The sequence below is a fragment of the Pantherophis guttatus genome, chromosome 2 (genome assembly GCF_059756535.1).
Source record: "Pantherophis guttatus breed Tessera chromosome 2, ASM5975653v1, whole genome shotgun sequence".
NCBI classification, from domain to species: Eukaryota; Metazoa; Chordata; class Lepidosauria; order Squamata; family Colubridae; genus Pantherophis; species Pantherophis guttatus.
The window spans coordinates 161,483,913-161,496,490 of record NC_142064.1 but is presented as its reverse complement, the minus strand read 5'-3'; the positions used below and the strand labels follow the sequence as shown (position 1 = coordinate 161,496,490).

Below are 12,578 nucleotides of genomic sequence, written 5' to 3'. Positions count from 1 at the left end.
GGAGTACCTCTTGCATCTCCTGCTGTAGGAGTGGGGTTGCTGCATGTGAATCATTCTTCCAAAGTCCTTCAGGAGAAGACTTCCAGTTTGCTTCATATTCTGCTGCCTTCCCTTCTTTAAGGGCATGATTCTCTTCTCTTTCCCTGCTTTTCCTCGGCCTTCCCTCTTTTTTGCCTTAAGGTGGTGGAGCAATTTTTGCTTCTCTTTCTCCCTCTGATGCGGGAATTCTTGGGAGCAGTGAACAGTTTTTGGCTCTAGGAAATGCCATCATGAACTCCCAAGTTTCTTATGCCTTCAAGTAAAGGTAAAGGTTCCCCTCGCACATATGTGCTAGTCGTTCCTGACTCTAGGGAGTGGTGCTCATCTCCGTTTCAAAGCCGAAGAGCCAGTGCTGTCCGAAGATGTCGCTGTGGTCATGTGGCTGGCATGACTAAACGCCAAAGGCACACGGAACGCTGTTAATTTCCCTATTTTTCTACTTGCATTTTTTACGTGCTTTCAAACTGCTAAATTGGCAGAAGCTGGGACACGTAACGGGAGCTCACCCCGTTATGCAGCGCTAGGGATTTGAACCGCTGAACTGCTGACCTTTCTGATTGACAAGCTCAGCATCTTAGCCACTGAGCCACCACGTTCCTACCTTCAAGTAGAAGGGGATAAAACTGCAAACCTAAGGCCAGATTGATCTTCCACCTTTATCTGTTTCTCCCCAGATCTGAGGCTGCTTTCTTTTAGGCTTTGGAGGCAGAAAATACATGAAAGTGATTGCCTGGAAGTTTTAGATGTTATCTCTTTACTGAAACTTAAAAATGTTGGCTTTAAGCCTGCTTTATGTACGTTGCTAGCTGCTTGAATTCTTTTTAAAGCAGGAAAATGAGATTAAAATATTGGTAATAAATGCATCAAGTGTTCAATTTGCTGTTATTTCCGCGTGTTAATGCCTTTTTTTCTCACATTAATAAGTAATTCCCATCAGTGTTGCCTCTCCCCCTTCCTGTTTTCTCCTTTTCACCAGTTTTCCCTTTCCATCACAGTGTTGATGTGTTGTCAACAGATGCAGCATTGTGAAAAATTGCCTGAAAATGATGCATGCTGTCGTACCAAACTGTTCCATTACTATGGCATTAACCTGAGAGAAGGTCTTTGTGTTGAGTGCAATTCATTTGAGCAGATGGCTGCTCGTTCCATGTTGCCTGCCCTAATCCATGTTCCTTCCTCCCTCCTTCTAGAAAACTGACATCACTGAAGAGTCCTTCTCAGCCTTGGCCAGCAGTAAAGTCAGACGGGTGTATCTTATTGGCAGAAGGGGTCCCCTCCAGGTGGCTTTCACCATAAAGGTAAAAGAAAGAAAAGGAAGAAGGGTAGTTCAGTAACACGTCTTGACTCCAGTAAGGTTGTTTGTTCTACAAAGACAAGTTCACATTAAGACAGAAATGTGTAAGAAGGGGGCCACTGAAAGCCCACCCAACTCCAAAGTGTCACCCTGAAGCCCTCTGTAAAACTGCTGCTGACTGATACTGTAATTGACAATATAAACATTGTGAAATACTTAGGGGATAAGTGTATGCATGTTTGTCAGCCCAACAAGATAGACCAAACTAAGAAATAGATACAGTTCAGACCTACGTTTATTGTAATGGCTATAGTGACAGACACTGTAAGTCTGAATGTGCTTCCCCCCCCCGCTCCCATTTTATCTTTGTGTGCACTAGGAAGAGTTTTTTTTCATATTACTTTCTTGCTGAGCTCAAGACCCTCTTATCTGACTGTTGCACTGATAGCAGCTCTTCCTCCTGTTTGCTCAAGGTTCTTCCCTTTACTCTCTACAAGATATGACTATTAATTATTTTCACTTTTTAAAAAAAGTATTACATTTATATGCCACCCATCTCCCTGCCTAAAGCTACTCTTTTTGGTTCGGTTCCCTTTCACTTGGGGGGGAGGGGGTTGTAAGTGTAGCGTACCAGTCAAGGGACAAAAGAAGCATCCACATTGTGGTCCCTGTTAAGATCAGTCACTGAATACAGTTTGGAAATTGAAGTAGCCCCATCATATTGGATGCTCAAGCAGGAAGCAAATGTACAGCTCTGAATCTAATGAATCTGCTTCATGGTTCTGAAAGAGGAAAGGATGCCCAAGGTTCACCTCACATTTGTTGATATGGTAGGAGTGCACTGTCCTTCTCAGGATTGTTCATCAGCTCACCTGATTGAAATCATATGATGGATGCCTACTATGAGTATCATCTTACTTTGCTTTTAAATGTCATCTTACTTTGCTTTTAAAGTTCTGGTTATAGATGCAAGGGTTAAGCAGAGTGAGGAAACAATCTGGATCGGTCACCGGGACAAGAGTTTAGTCTCTGAGCTTTCAGACTCATGCTGGAGCCCCTCCTCAGAGAACTTTTCTCTAGCAGAGTGTATGCCTTAGGCTATTCTCTGTATGGTATTTATATGGTGCCTGGTTGTGTGTGGCTTTTTAGTTGTTGATTGGGAAGTTGATGGCTGGCTTTTAAGTTGTTGGCTGTTGTTTCAGGATTCAATTTGGGTGTATTTCAACAATAATGTTGCAGGATCCAATCTGGGACGAGGATCTCACCTTCATTCATCAGAATTAGGAAAGCTTTAGATCCAGGCATGCTATAATACTCAGGATATTTTTCTTTTCCTCTCAGTTATACCTGCCCAGGTGACATTATCTAGCCAGGTTTGGCTGGTTTTGGAAAACTAAACCTATCACCCTCTCTGTGTTTCAATGTCAGCCTTCCTGCATCACCTACACTTTTGCCTTCTGTTTCTGTCTCTGAAACCTTCAGGAGCTGCGGGAAATGATCAACCTACTCAGCGTTAGACCTTTCCTGGATCCTGCAGATTTCAGAGATCTTGGCGATGCCATTAAAGGTGAGGATCAGCTAAATACCTGTTGATAAAACTAGCAGAAACTAACAGATGAATATCTGATGTCAGCTAAATCTTCTGTCCTTGCTTAACAGCAGTAATTGGAACTGGAATTTTCATCACTAAGCAATGCAGTTGTAAAGTCTAATATCACATGCCTGCATCATTTAGTGACAGCAATCCCAATAGGCCCTGTTGTTCTTGTTAATTGAGGATTGTTGGTTATTAAGTGAGGATCTCCTCACAACTTCCTGCTGACTTCCTACAAGCAAAGTCAATTGGAAAGCTGGCAGGAAGTTTCAAATCTTAGGGGGTGCTGGGTAACGGAGGGTGTGCAGGCTGCCACCATAGCACTGTGTGAGGCTGCTGCCGGGTCAGGAAAGATACAGAAGGGATCGCCACATGCAGCGATATCTGTTGTGGATACATGCATGTTCTACAGATCCTGGACTTCATACACCATAGCCATGTTCCTCAAGAGAAAAAGCTGTGTTGGTGCGAGCGATTTAGAGGACCAACTTGCAACCTTCCTGCTAGCTTCCCTGTTGACTTTGGTTGTGGAAAGCCAGTAGGAAGGTTTCAAATGGCAATCACATGACTGTGGGATACTACAACTATCATAAATGCGAGCCAATTGCCAATTGCCAAGCACCAAGACTGTGATCATAGGACCATGTCAAAGACCAGTTGTAAGTACCACTCATTCAGTACCATCATAACTTTGGACAGTCAGTAAATGAGTGGTCGTTAATAAAGACCCATGGTCCAAAAACCATTCCCTTTAATTATGTTCTCTAAATGGGAATTTTTGTTCAAAAGCTAGGTGGAATTTTCCTTTTCCTTCTACTGGGTTGTTATAATCTAGATTGTTGTTATATTGCTTGTAAAGTGCCAGGAAGACAGGATTGAAAGACAAATAATTGCAATAAATTATCTACAAGGGTTTTAAGTTTCCCTAACTGAGATAGGTACGATAGATGGCTTAGCCCAATACATCTGAAGCAGGCCAGGTTAGGGAACAGAAGTGACACTATTTCATATCTAAAGAATCAGGTTGTTAAACTAGTATTAGGAAAGGCACAATGTTGATACTGAGCATTATAAAAATAATTGTGGACAATTTTTAAAGCTAGCCATTATACGATTTTGATCAGTTACAAAAAGTTAGGCTTTCTACTTTGTACTTCTACTCTGTTTTATCACAGGGGTTTAAAGAATAGCCAGTGAGGAGGAGAGAGAGACATTCAGGAAGAAAAGCAAACAGGGCATATAAGCACTTTCAGATCCGGAAATGGTCAAGGAGACAGATGGAAGGAAGGACATGCTTCCTCTTGTCCAAGTGACTGGAAATTCAATCCATAGATTTGCATGGGAAGAAAACCCTGGAGCCAGGCCATCTAGGCCTGCTGCTCCAGTGTAGCTGCGAGAAAGATGCGGGCCAGCGGCCATCGCTCCTGCTGCACATGGCTGCTGGTGCTGCCGCTACGAGGCAGGTGTCAGGCGTGAATAGTGTGGCTGTGGTGGCACTGAGGTAAACTGGTGCAGGGCCTGTGGGGCAGTTCCACCCCCTGCATCATGGCCACAGCACCACAAACAACCAGACGGAATGGGCAGGTGGCCGGCTGTGCAGGCTCTTAAGTAGGGCTTATTTTGGGGGACGGCTTATATTAGGCACATGTGTAAAGACATTCTAGGGCTTATTTTCTGGATAGGTCTTATTTTCAGGGAAACAGGGTAAGTGTACTGTTCGACAACATTGGAGAGTAAAGGTTTTCTACCTTAGTGTGGTTTTGATTTTCTCCTCACCCATTTCTGTGCTTGAACAAGCCAGCAGGAACCTCAGATGTGTCATCCAGATGGGAATTTACTAATGTTTTGAGTTATTTCAGCAGCCAGGGCCTTGAATAAGTTGGGTATTTTATATTATATCCTTTGGCCAAAGTGATCCAGGACAAATGAAAGCAATTATGATTTAGTCATTAGGTGTAATGATTGACGCCAGATAAAATCCCATTTTGTCAATCTCTGGGAATATTGAAGATTCCATGTGAATTGTTATGAAGGGACAAATTTGTACAGCAGCCATTTTTTGAAATGGTTTAGTGTCCTGTGTTTTTAGTGAGCCAGATGTATCTCCTAGTTTTCCCTCATTTTCCACCAGAACATCTCTTTGTAATAATAATAAATTGCCACTTGTATTGCCTGGTTGAATTGCAGTGTTTTGAATATGCAGTGTGCTTTGTAACCTTGGGAGAGAGCTGGGACCATTCCCTGTTTGAGGTTTCTCCAGAAAGAGCAGGTTTTCTGCAAATTAAGTGGGGTGTGTGTTTTTGAGGATCAGAGGAAAAAAAGCAGAAAAGTATGTGACAAAAGGTGCAAGTGTACAATGTAAATTAAAACAAACTATAGGTGGAATGTTTTTTTCAGGAGGGTTAGGTAAATTCTATGCTTACTTTTCTGTTTCAGCACTGAGCTGTCCTAAATTGCCTTTCTTCTTACATCAATACAGTTTGCGCTAATTTGTTTCTCCTAATTTCTAATTTCAAAAGCCAGGCTTCTTCTCTTTGCTGCACATGTAATAACCCAAGAAAGAATCTTTTTGTGGACTCAATGGTTCCATTCTCCATTGGTGATGAATTGTCAGTTTACATGAGTTTGACCAAGAGAGGGTAATCTGGGATTTTTTTCACCACACCACCTCAGTGGACTTCATTCATGGTGACTGCTCACTTTTGTATTCTGGATACATTATTCAGTATGCATTTGTCTTCTTAAATAATTATTTCTTAATGGATTCCATTAATTTTCATACTTCTCTTGATGTCCCCAACTCTTTCCTATTGCAAAATAGGCAAGAATGAGCTCATATATGTGGCCATTTTTGCTCCTTTCCACAAATGTTCACTCCTCACAATATACCACACATTAGCCCTACCTTTCTCCTACCATTTGTTTGTTTTAAAACACTTCCACCCATTTTTCTATCTTTAGTGCATATTTTGTCAAGATGTACAAATTAATAATTTTTGCCGTTTATGTACACCTTGCAATTGCTCATCGATTTTTTTCCGTCAAACACAACTACTTTGATCATATATTAATAACATTAATTTTTAGGTCCATGCTTCTTGTTGCCTCATGCAACCTATCTAACATTCACCACAAATCATACAGGTTCTCAGTCGACAATATGGAATCTTCCGCGTATAAATGCACACATTCACATTGCCAGTCAACCCAGCTCTAACTTCACCACAAGCATTCCTTTAAAAAAAAAGGTTCAAAAATAAAAAAGTTAAAATACAAAATTGCAACACAAAGGGAAAAATGGGGGGAGGAGGACAACAGGGAAAGTTTAAAAAGTGACATAAAAACACACACCAAAAATAACATAGGAAAAGAAAGGGAGGGAGGAAGGGAGGAAGGGAGGGAGGGAAATGAAATGATTATCAGTGTCAGACCTGCCTCAGCTTGAACCTCTAAGTAAGAATGATCCTTAACTCCATTTGTTGAGAAAGGTATAATTTACTAGAAGTCAAGTGAATTGCAGTAATAGATCACCAGAACTCCCCATATCTAATTTTCCCCTCCCTTAGTTGCCTCCCATCATTGACCCCCATAAAGTTCCATTCCAAGCTTTGAAGCCCATCCCAGAGTGATACAGTGAAGTTTTGTTTCCCTAGAAGCATCCCCCTTCCCATGCATCCCCCCCTTGAGTTCATGGCTGCTGATACTGAATGGTTGCGTAGCACAAGCCTGAGGTGACAGGTGACAATCAATCCTTTTTCAGGTTATTCTGTTCAGCATCACTCACACAATGGTAAACTCTGCCTCCTGGAAAATCCCTTGTTTCCCAATACTTTTGTAATTTTCAGACATCCCAAGACCAAGGAAACGCCTGACTGAGCTGATGACCAAAACAGCTCTGGAAGAACCACCTGAGGAAGTGGGTGGCCGCTGGGCTTCAGCATCCAAAGAGTGGAGATTGAAGTTTCTGCGCAGTCCACTGGAAGTGTTACCTACCATGGATGGAAAGAGAGCAAGAGCGATCCAGTTAGCTGTCAACAGGTTGGAAGTACGATCTCAAACTTTTTCCTTTCTGGGCCTTCAACCCTCTTGTCCTTTTTTTTTTTTTTTTTTTTTAATTAGATTTATATGCCGCCCTTCTCCGAAGACTCAGGGCGGCTTACAATGTGCTCAGCAATAGCCTTCATCCTTTTGTATATTTATACAAAGTCAGCTTATTGCCCCCACAAACTGGGTCCTCATTTCACCTACCTTAGAAAGGATGGAAGGCTGAGTCAACCTTGAGCCTTGGCGAGATTCGAACCCTGCAGTAATTGCAGGCAGCTGGTCTTAATCTTAATAACCAGCTTAATAACAGGGTGCCTTAAACCCCTGTACTACCAAGGCTCTTTCTTCATTTATCCCTTTAAGGTTGGCAACAACCTCCACACTGCTGCCTTTTTAGTAATAAGTTAAATATAGTTTTATTTTCCCACTCTAATTAGAAGTATCAGGGTAACTGCCTGCACTCTGCTTAAAAGGGAGGCTCTCAGGAAGCCATTATATGTGTCTCCAAGGATTCATGTTCTGTGTAGCATTGTGGAAAGAACTCTGTTTGTTTTGTATTGATACCTGTGATATGAGGGTGTCCTGATAATAAAGCTGATTACCCAATCAACACCTAGGAGGAGAATTGGCTAAGAATTTATTTGTAACTTTTTTTTTTTTTTTTTGTTAAGACTCCATAGCACCTTAAGGTGGGCTCCCATCCCATTCAGACTTCCTTGAATGCTGTTTAAAACATGGGGGTTACCCGATTGTTCAGATGGTTTATAGGATGGTCATCCTAACATTGTCCTCTGTTGCAGGGGGCAGGAGATTCCGTGAAAGCAGTTCCCACTGGAGAAATCGAGGAACTAAGGTCTGGCCTGATTTTTAGCAGCATTGGATACAAAAGCCTCCCAATAGATCCTGCAGTACCCTTTGACAGCAAGCGAGGTTTCATTCCCAACAATTCAGGCAGAGTTCTTGGGGCACCAGGTTAGTATGCTTTGCCACGTAGTAGAAATTGGTGTGATAAAGACAATGGGGAATTGGCTACAAGGCTGAACGATGAATGGCCAGCGTGAATTATTGGGACTTATATACACGCCTATGCTATCCACTAAAAAAGAAGAAGAATTTAGTTTTTCCAAACTTCATCTTGTATACAGCTAGTGCAAGCATAATTGAATGGTCTTCTTCCTGGCATTAGCAGGAGGCTTTGAATGAATGTACCACAAGAAGTTACAGCAGATTCCTGGCCATTGTTTGGATCTGTTCAAAATAAAGCACTGAGTCTCAACTGCCTGGTTGGGCATTGTGTTTTTCAGGGCTCTATTGCAGTGGCTGGGTAAAGAGGGGACCCACAGGTGTAATCATCACGACTATGAATGACAGCTTTGACACAGCCCAGTCTGTGCTGGAAGACCTGCAGTCTGGTGCCTTGCAGCTCTCCAGTGCCAAGGAAGGCTTTGATCTAGTGAGCCAGATCCTTCAATCCCGAGGTGTGTATGTGACATATTTTACAATTGCCTCTTAGTCTTACTAATACCCTGTTTTCCAATCTTTTTCTTACACGTTTATTTAATTTTTATCTTCAAAGATAAAATACAAAACAAAGAGAAAGAGAAAACAAACTAACAAACATCTGACACCAACAATAACAAAAAAAAATGTAGAAAAAAAACATATTGAATACATCATTGATAACTAATATTAAACATAAAAAATCCACCCCACTGAATGGTGACAAAATACAACAAAAATCTGATGTATTCTCCTCCTCTCACATAATAAGTCTGCAAACAGTTATAAACTTTCCCATCTATATTTTAAAAAATATTATATTACATAAACAGATGTCCCTTATGTGGAAAACTAATTGTCTAGCAATTGAATTGATCCAATGTCTGTTCACGATATACATGTAAAAAAAAACAACAGTAAAAGATAAAACTAATCTGTTTAATCTCTGTTATTGCATATAACATGTGGAAAGTCCACAAACGACTTCCACTCTCTTATAAACTTGCCCAATCCATTGTTTCTAATCAAAGCAGCTAATTTTGCCTTCTCTGCCAATTCAGTTAATTTTAAAATCCACCCTTCAACAGCCGGCATACCCTTTTCCTTCCAATGCTTAGCATAAACAATCCCGTTTTCCAATCTTGTCGACTTTAAGGTGTGTGGATGTCAACTCCCTCAGCCAAGGTTGGGAAACCTTGCTCTTATGCACAGTTGAGGAATCTGTGGCCAGCAGAATGCTACTAAAATAAGCCATTAAGTAGCCTTCAATATTGTCTCTGCCGGTGGAAGCTCCTGAGTTTATACAACAACTGGAATGTGACAAGTTCCCCACTTTGTATCAGTATTTTTTGATGAGTGGGAATACCCCAGCTAAGGAATGTATTTTAATGAACTGCAAAACTGAGTGGCACCATGTTTGCATGGCTATCTTCAATTCGCCTTATCTAGAACCCAAATCGCTATCTCAAATGTTTTGGCAGGATCTCCCAGTGTTGTGACAAATGTCTTTGCAGTCTTAGTCTGTGCTCATTTGTAACACTTACAGGTTGTTTACTTTTTATTGTTGAATTGATATTGAAAGTGGGATTTTTTCCCCCTAAACTGTCTTGAGGAGCTTGTGTGCTTCTTGACTCTTAGAACTGATCTCTCCAGATTTTGCCTCTTTGTCTCAAGGAAACATACCTGCTTGAGGACGCATCTTCCCAAATGTCGTCCCCAGGCTTTGCTAGTCTCTTCAGCTGCCTGTTCAGATAAAGGGGTTGGGGAAGGAAGGGGGATATAAACAGAATATTGGACAGGAATGCGATTCATGTGAGATTTTTCTAATGACAAGGTATTTTGGCTTTTTGACAGTTCCCCCCCTCCCCTGCTTTTATGTACTTATGCTTACGAAAATCTTTGCTTGAACCTCTTATGCCGAAGTACCTCCTGAGATTGTAGGCTGCAATCTTAAATAAACATTATAGGGATTAAGTCCCTTGCCTCTGTGGAGTTTATTTATTTCTGCAGATTTGCATAATATCCAGAGATACAAATTCTAGGGGGACAAGGGGGTCCCTCAGAGCACACAGTTGATATTGCTACCTAGGTGAAAGCAATTGGCAGTGCCAGGGACTCCTTGGCACATGACAGATTTTCTATCCAAGTCTTTATTTCCTTGCCTTTTTTTTTTTTTTTTTGCTATATAGGAAGGCACAGAAGTGGTGTATTACTGTGAGAACTAGGTCTATATAAAGCAGCGGTTTTGATAGGCTTAGAAATGTAAGCAGATTGTCCTCCAGAGAACCCCAGGTTTGATGATTTCACAGTGACATGTGAAACCTGGAAAAGGCTCAGAGGAATAGAGGAATCTCTTTTTACAATGTGGTTGAATTTGAATCAGCTTTTGCTGTGGCCCTTTCCTAGTATATCTGGGAACACATTTTAAAGCCCAACTGGGTTTTTTATTGTCGTTTTATTTAAATGCTTTCAATTAGTGTGTTCCCTCTAAATTGATTCAAAATGTTTAAACGAACCAAAGGCGATTTGTCCCTGAAAATAGAGTGATGCTATTAGAAGAAACTTCCCAGAAACGGCTAAGCAATCTGATTTGACTGGGACTTTTGAGTCTGCCTAGTCCTTTGTGCGGAGAGCGTGTCTTTAATTCAGAATTTGATTCAGAGGAAGCCTCGGCACATCTGAGGGCTTCTGAGATTTGTGTGTGTGTGTGTCTGTGGTTAATTTGGATTTTGATCTGTACTTCCCCTTTCTCTGCCAATTAATAGGGGTCCACCCTGTTTCCTTTTCGGATTGGGAGAAGATTGATGCTGTTGAAGTGACACGAGGCAAATTGGCCGGAAAGACTCGGGAGAAAATAGTCGATCAGGAGGAAATGCTAGAATTGATTGGACAATGAGACTGGACTTGCCCAAGATTATTAACACAATGCTCCTGCACAATTCAAAGGTTGCAACAGATTGTGCAGTTCCCTTTCATTGCTCTACAGATATACCACTAACAATATCTGATGGTTTTGAATGTCTACATTGGTTGGGGGTACCAAAAGCTTGTTGCTGTCTCAAGCGATGGATTTCATCTATAGTCTGGTGCATCCATTGTGTTTTTTGAACTGGGGAGCTCTCCGTTACTCTGAAGATGCTCTAGGCAGCTCTCAAACAGGAGCAGTTCTCTCTTTAGCTTGATCCCTGTAGAAAAGGGGAGGAGGAGCAGATAAAGTCTTTCGGGGTTTCATTTTCAGGGATTTATCAACTGGTGTAAGTGCCTTATCTGCCTTTGCAAAGATTTGAGGTTTGTTTTGTAGGCTAGAATGGGGATTGAGAGTGGTGGTCCTGTTTTGTTTTATTCCGATCTCAACTCCACATATACAAACCAGATGAAGAAACTTCTAGACATGATTTCCACCACAATTCCTCTTGTCACTGCATTTCTACTGGACTTTTGTCATTAGATCTGATGCCAGGACAGCCTTCTTAGAAGAGTCACAATTAAATTCATACAACATTCCACACAAGTTTGTCAGCCTTACAAACGCTTGAAGTAAAATAAATAAATGAATACAATTTGTAGGTTGCTTTGAACATTCTGGATGTAAAGGTAAAAATCAGTGTTACTCTAGAGCCGTGATGGTGAATCTATGGCACGCCTGCCACAGGTGGCACACATAGCCATATCAGTGGGCACGTGAGCTCAGCTCTGCTGATTTTCAGGCCTTCTGGGCCCACCAGAAGTAGGGAAACAGGCTCTTTGCTGCCTCCAGAGGGCCTTAGGAGGTGGTGGGGAAGGCCCATTTTTTGCTGTCCCTAGCCTCCAGAGCCTCTCTAGGAGTCTGTGGAGGGCAAAACAGCCTTCCCTAACCCCCCAGAGATCCTCCGGAAGCTGGAAACGACCCATTTGCCAATTTCCGGTGGGACAGGAAGTTGGCAAACTGGCTGTTTCGGCCTCTGTAGGACTTCCGGGGGTGGGTGGGTGAGGAAGGCCGTTTTCGCCCTCTCCAGACTCCTAGAAAGGCTCTGGACACAGGTAAGAGAGAAATATGGGCCTACTGGGCCATCGCGTGCCAGGAGAGGGGGGGGTCACGCATGCATGCGCAGGGGCGGGCCACATAAAATTATGGGTGTGGGCACACACGCGTGTGACCTCCCCTCCCCCCCAGCACGCAATGTTAAAAAGGTTAGCCATCACTGCTCTAGAGGAAAGGGGAAGATAAATTTGTACTTACTAATCATGAGGATTAAGTCAGAGAGGAAAGGCAATATCAGTCACTTTTCTTATTAGCTCGGGAATTCTTTCCTGCTCACATCCTGACTTTGCTGTCCAATTGTGTATTGTATAATCATTTTTAAAAATAAAGCTCTTTCTCAAATGGTGAACCTGGGTCAGCAGTCTAGACTTCAGTTTGTTGCCAATCATAAATCTTTTAGTCACAACATATGCTGTTTATTCTACTGCTCTTGCAATTTAAGGAGAAAGAAAATGCAGAGCTGGGCTTCACACAGTTGACTGATTCTTGCCAGATTCCTGTGCACACTAATTTTTGATAAGTGCTGGGAAATCAAAGGAAATAGCTTCTTTTTTCTAGAAATTCAAACTGAAGTTGGGTTACTGTTA

At 41.9% G+C, this 12,578-nt stretch overlaps 1 protein-coding gene across 1 annotated transcript in view; it reads left to right on the top strand.

The window, feature by feature from the left end:
- FDXR (ferredoxin reductase) overlaps positions 1 to 12,340 on the top strand; it is a 33,689-nt gene extending 21,349 nt beyond the window's left edge. Inside the window, exons 7-12 of the mRNA XM_034408707.3 lie at positions 1,230 to 1,337; positions 2,816 to 2,900; positions 6,773 to 6,972; positions 7,772 to 7,943; positions 8,276 to 8,449; positions 10,736 to 12,340. Of these exons, the coding sequence (XP_034264598.2) occupies positions 1,230 to 1,337; positions 2,816 to 2,900; positions 6,773 to 6,972; positions 7,772 to 7,943; positions 8,276 to 8,449; positions 10,736 to 10,866 (870 nt within the window). The 3' untranslated portion in view covers positions 10,867 to 12,340. The remainder of the gene's footprint in view (positions 1 to 1,229; positions 1,338 to 2,815; positions 2,901 to 6,772; positions 6,973 to 7,771; positions 7,944 to 8,275; positions 8,450 to 10,735) is intronic.
- The last annotated feature ends 238 nt before the right edge of the window (positions 12,341 to 12,578 follow it).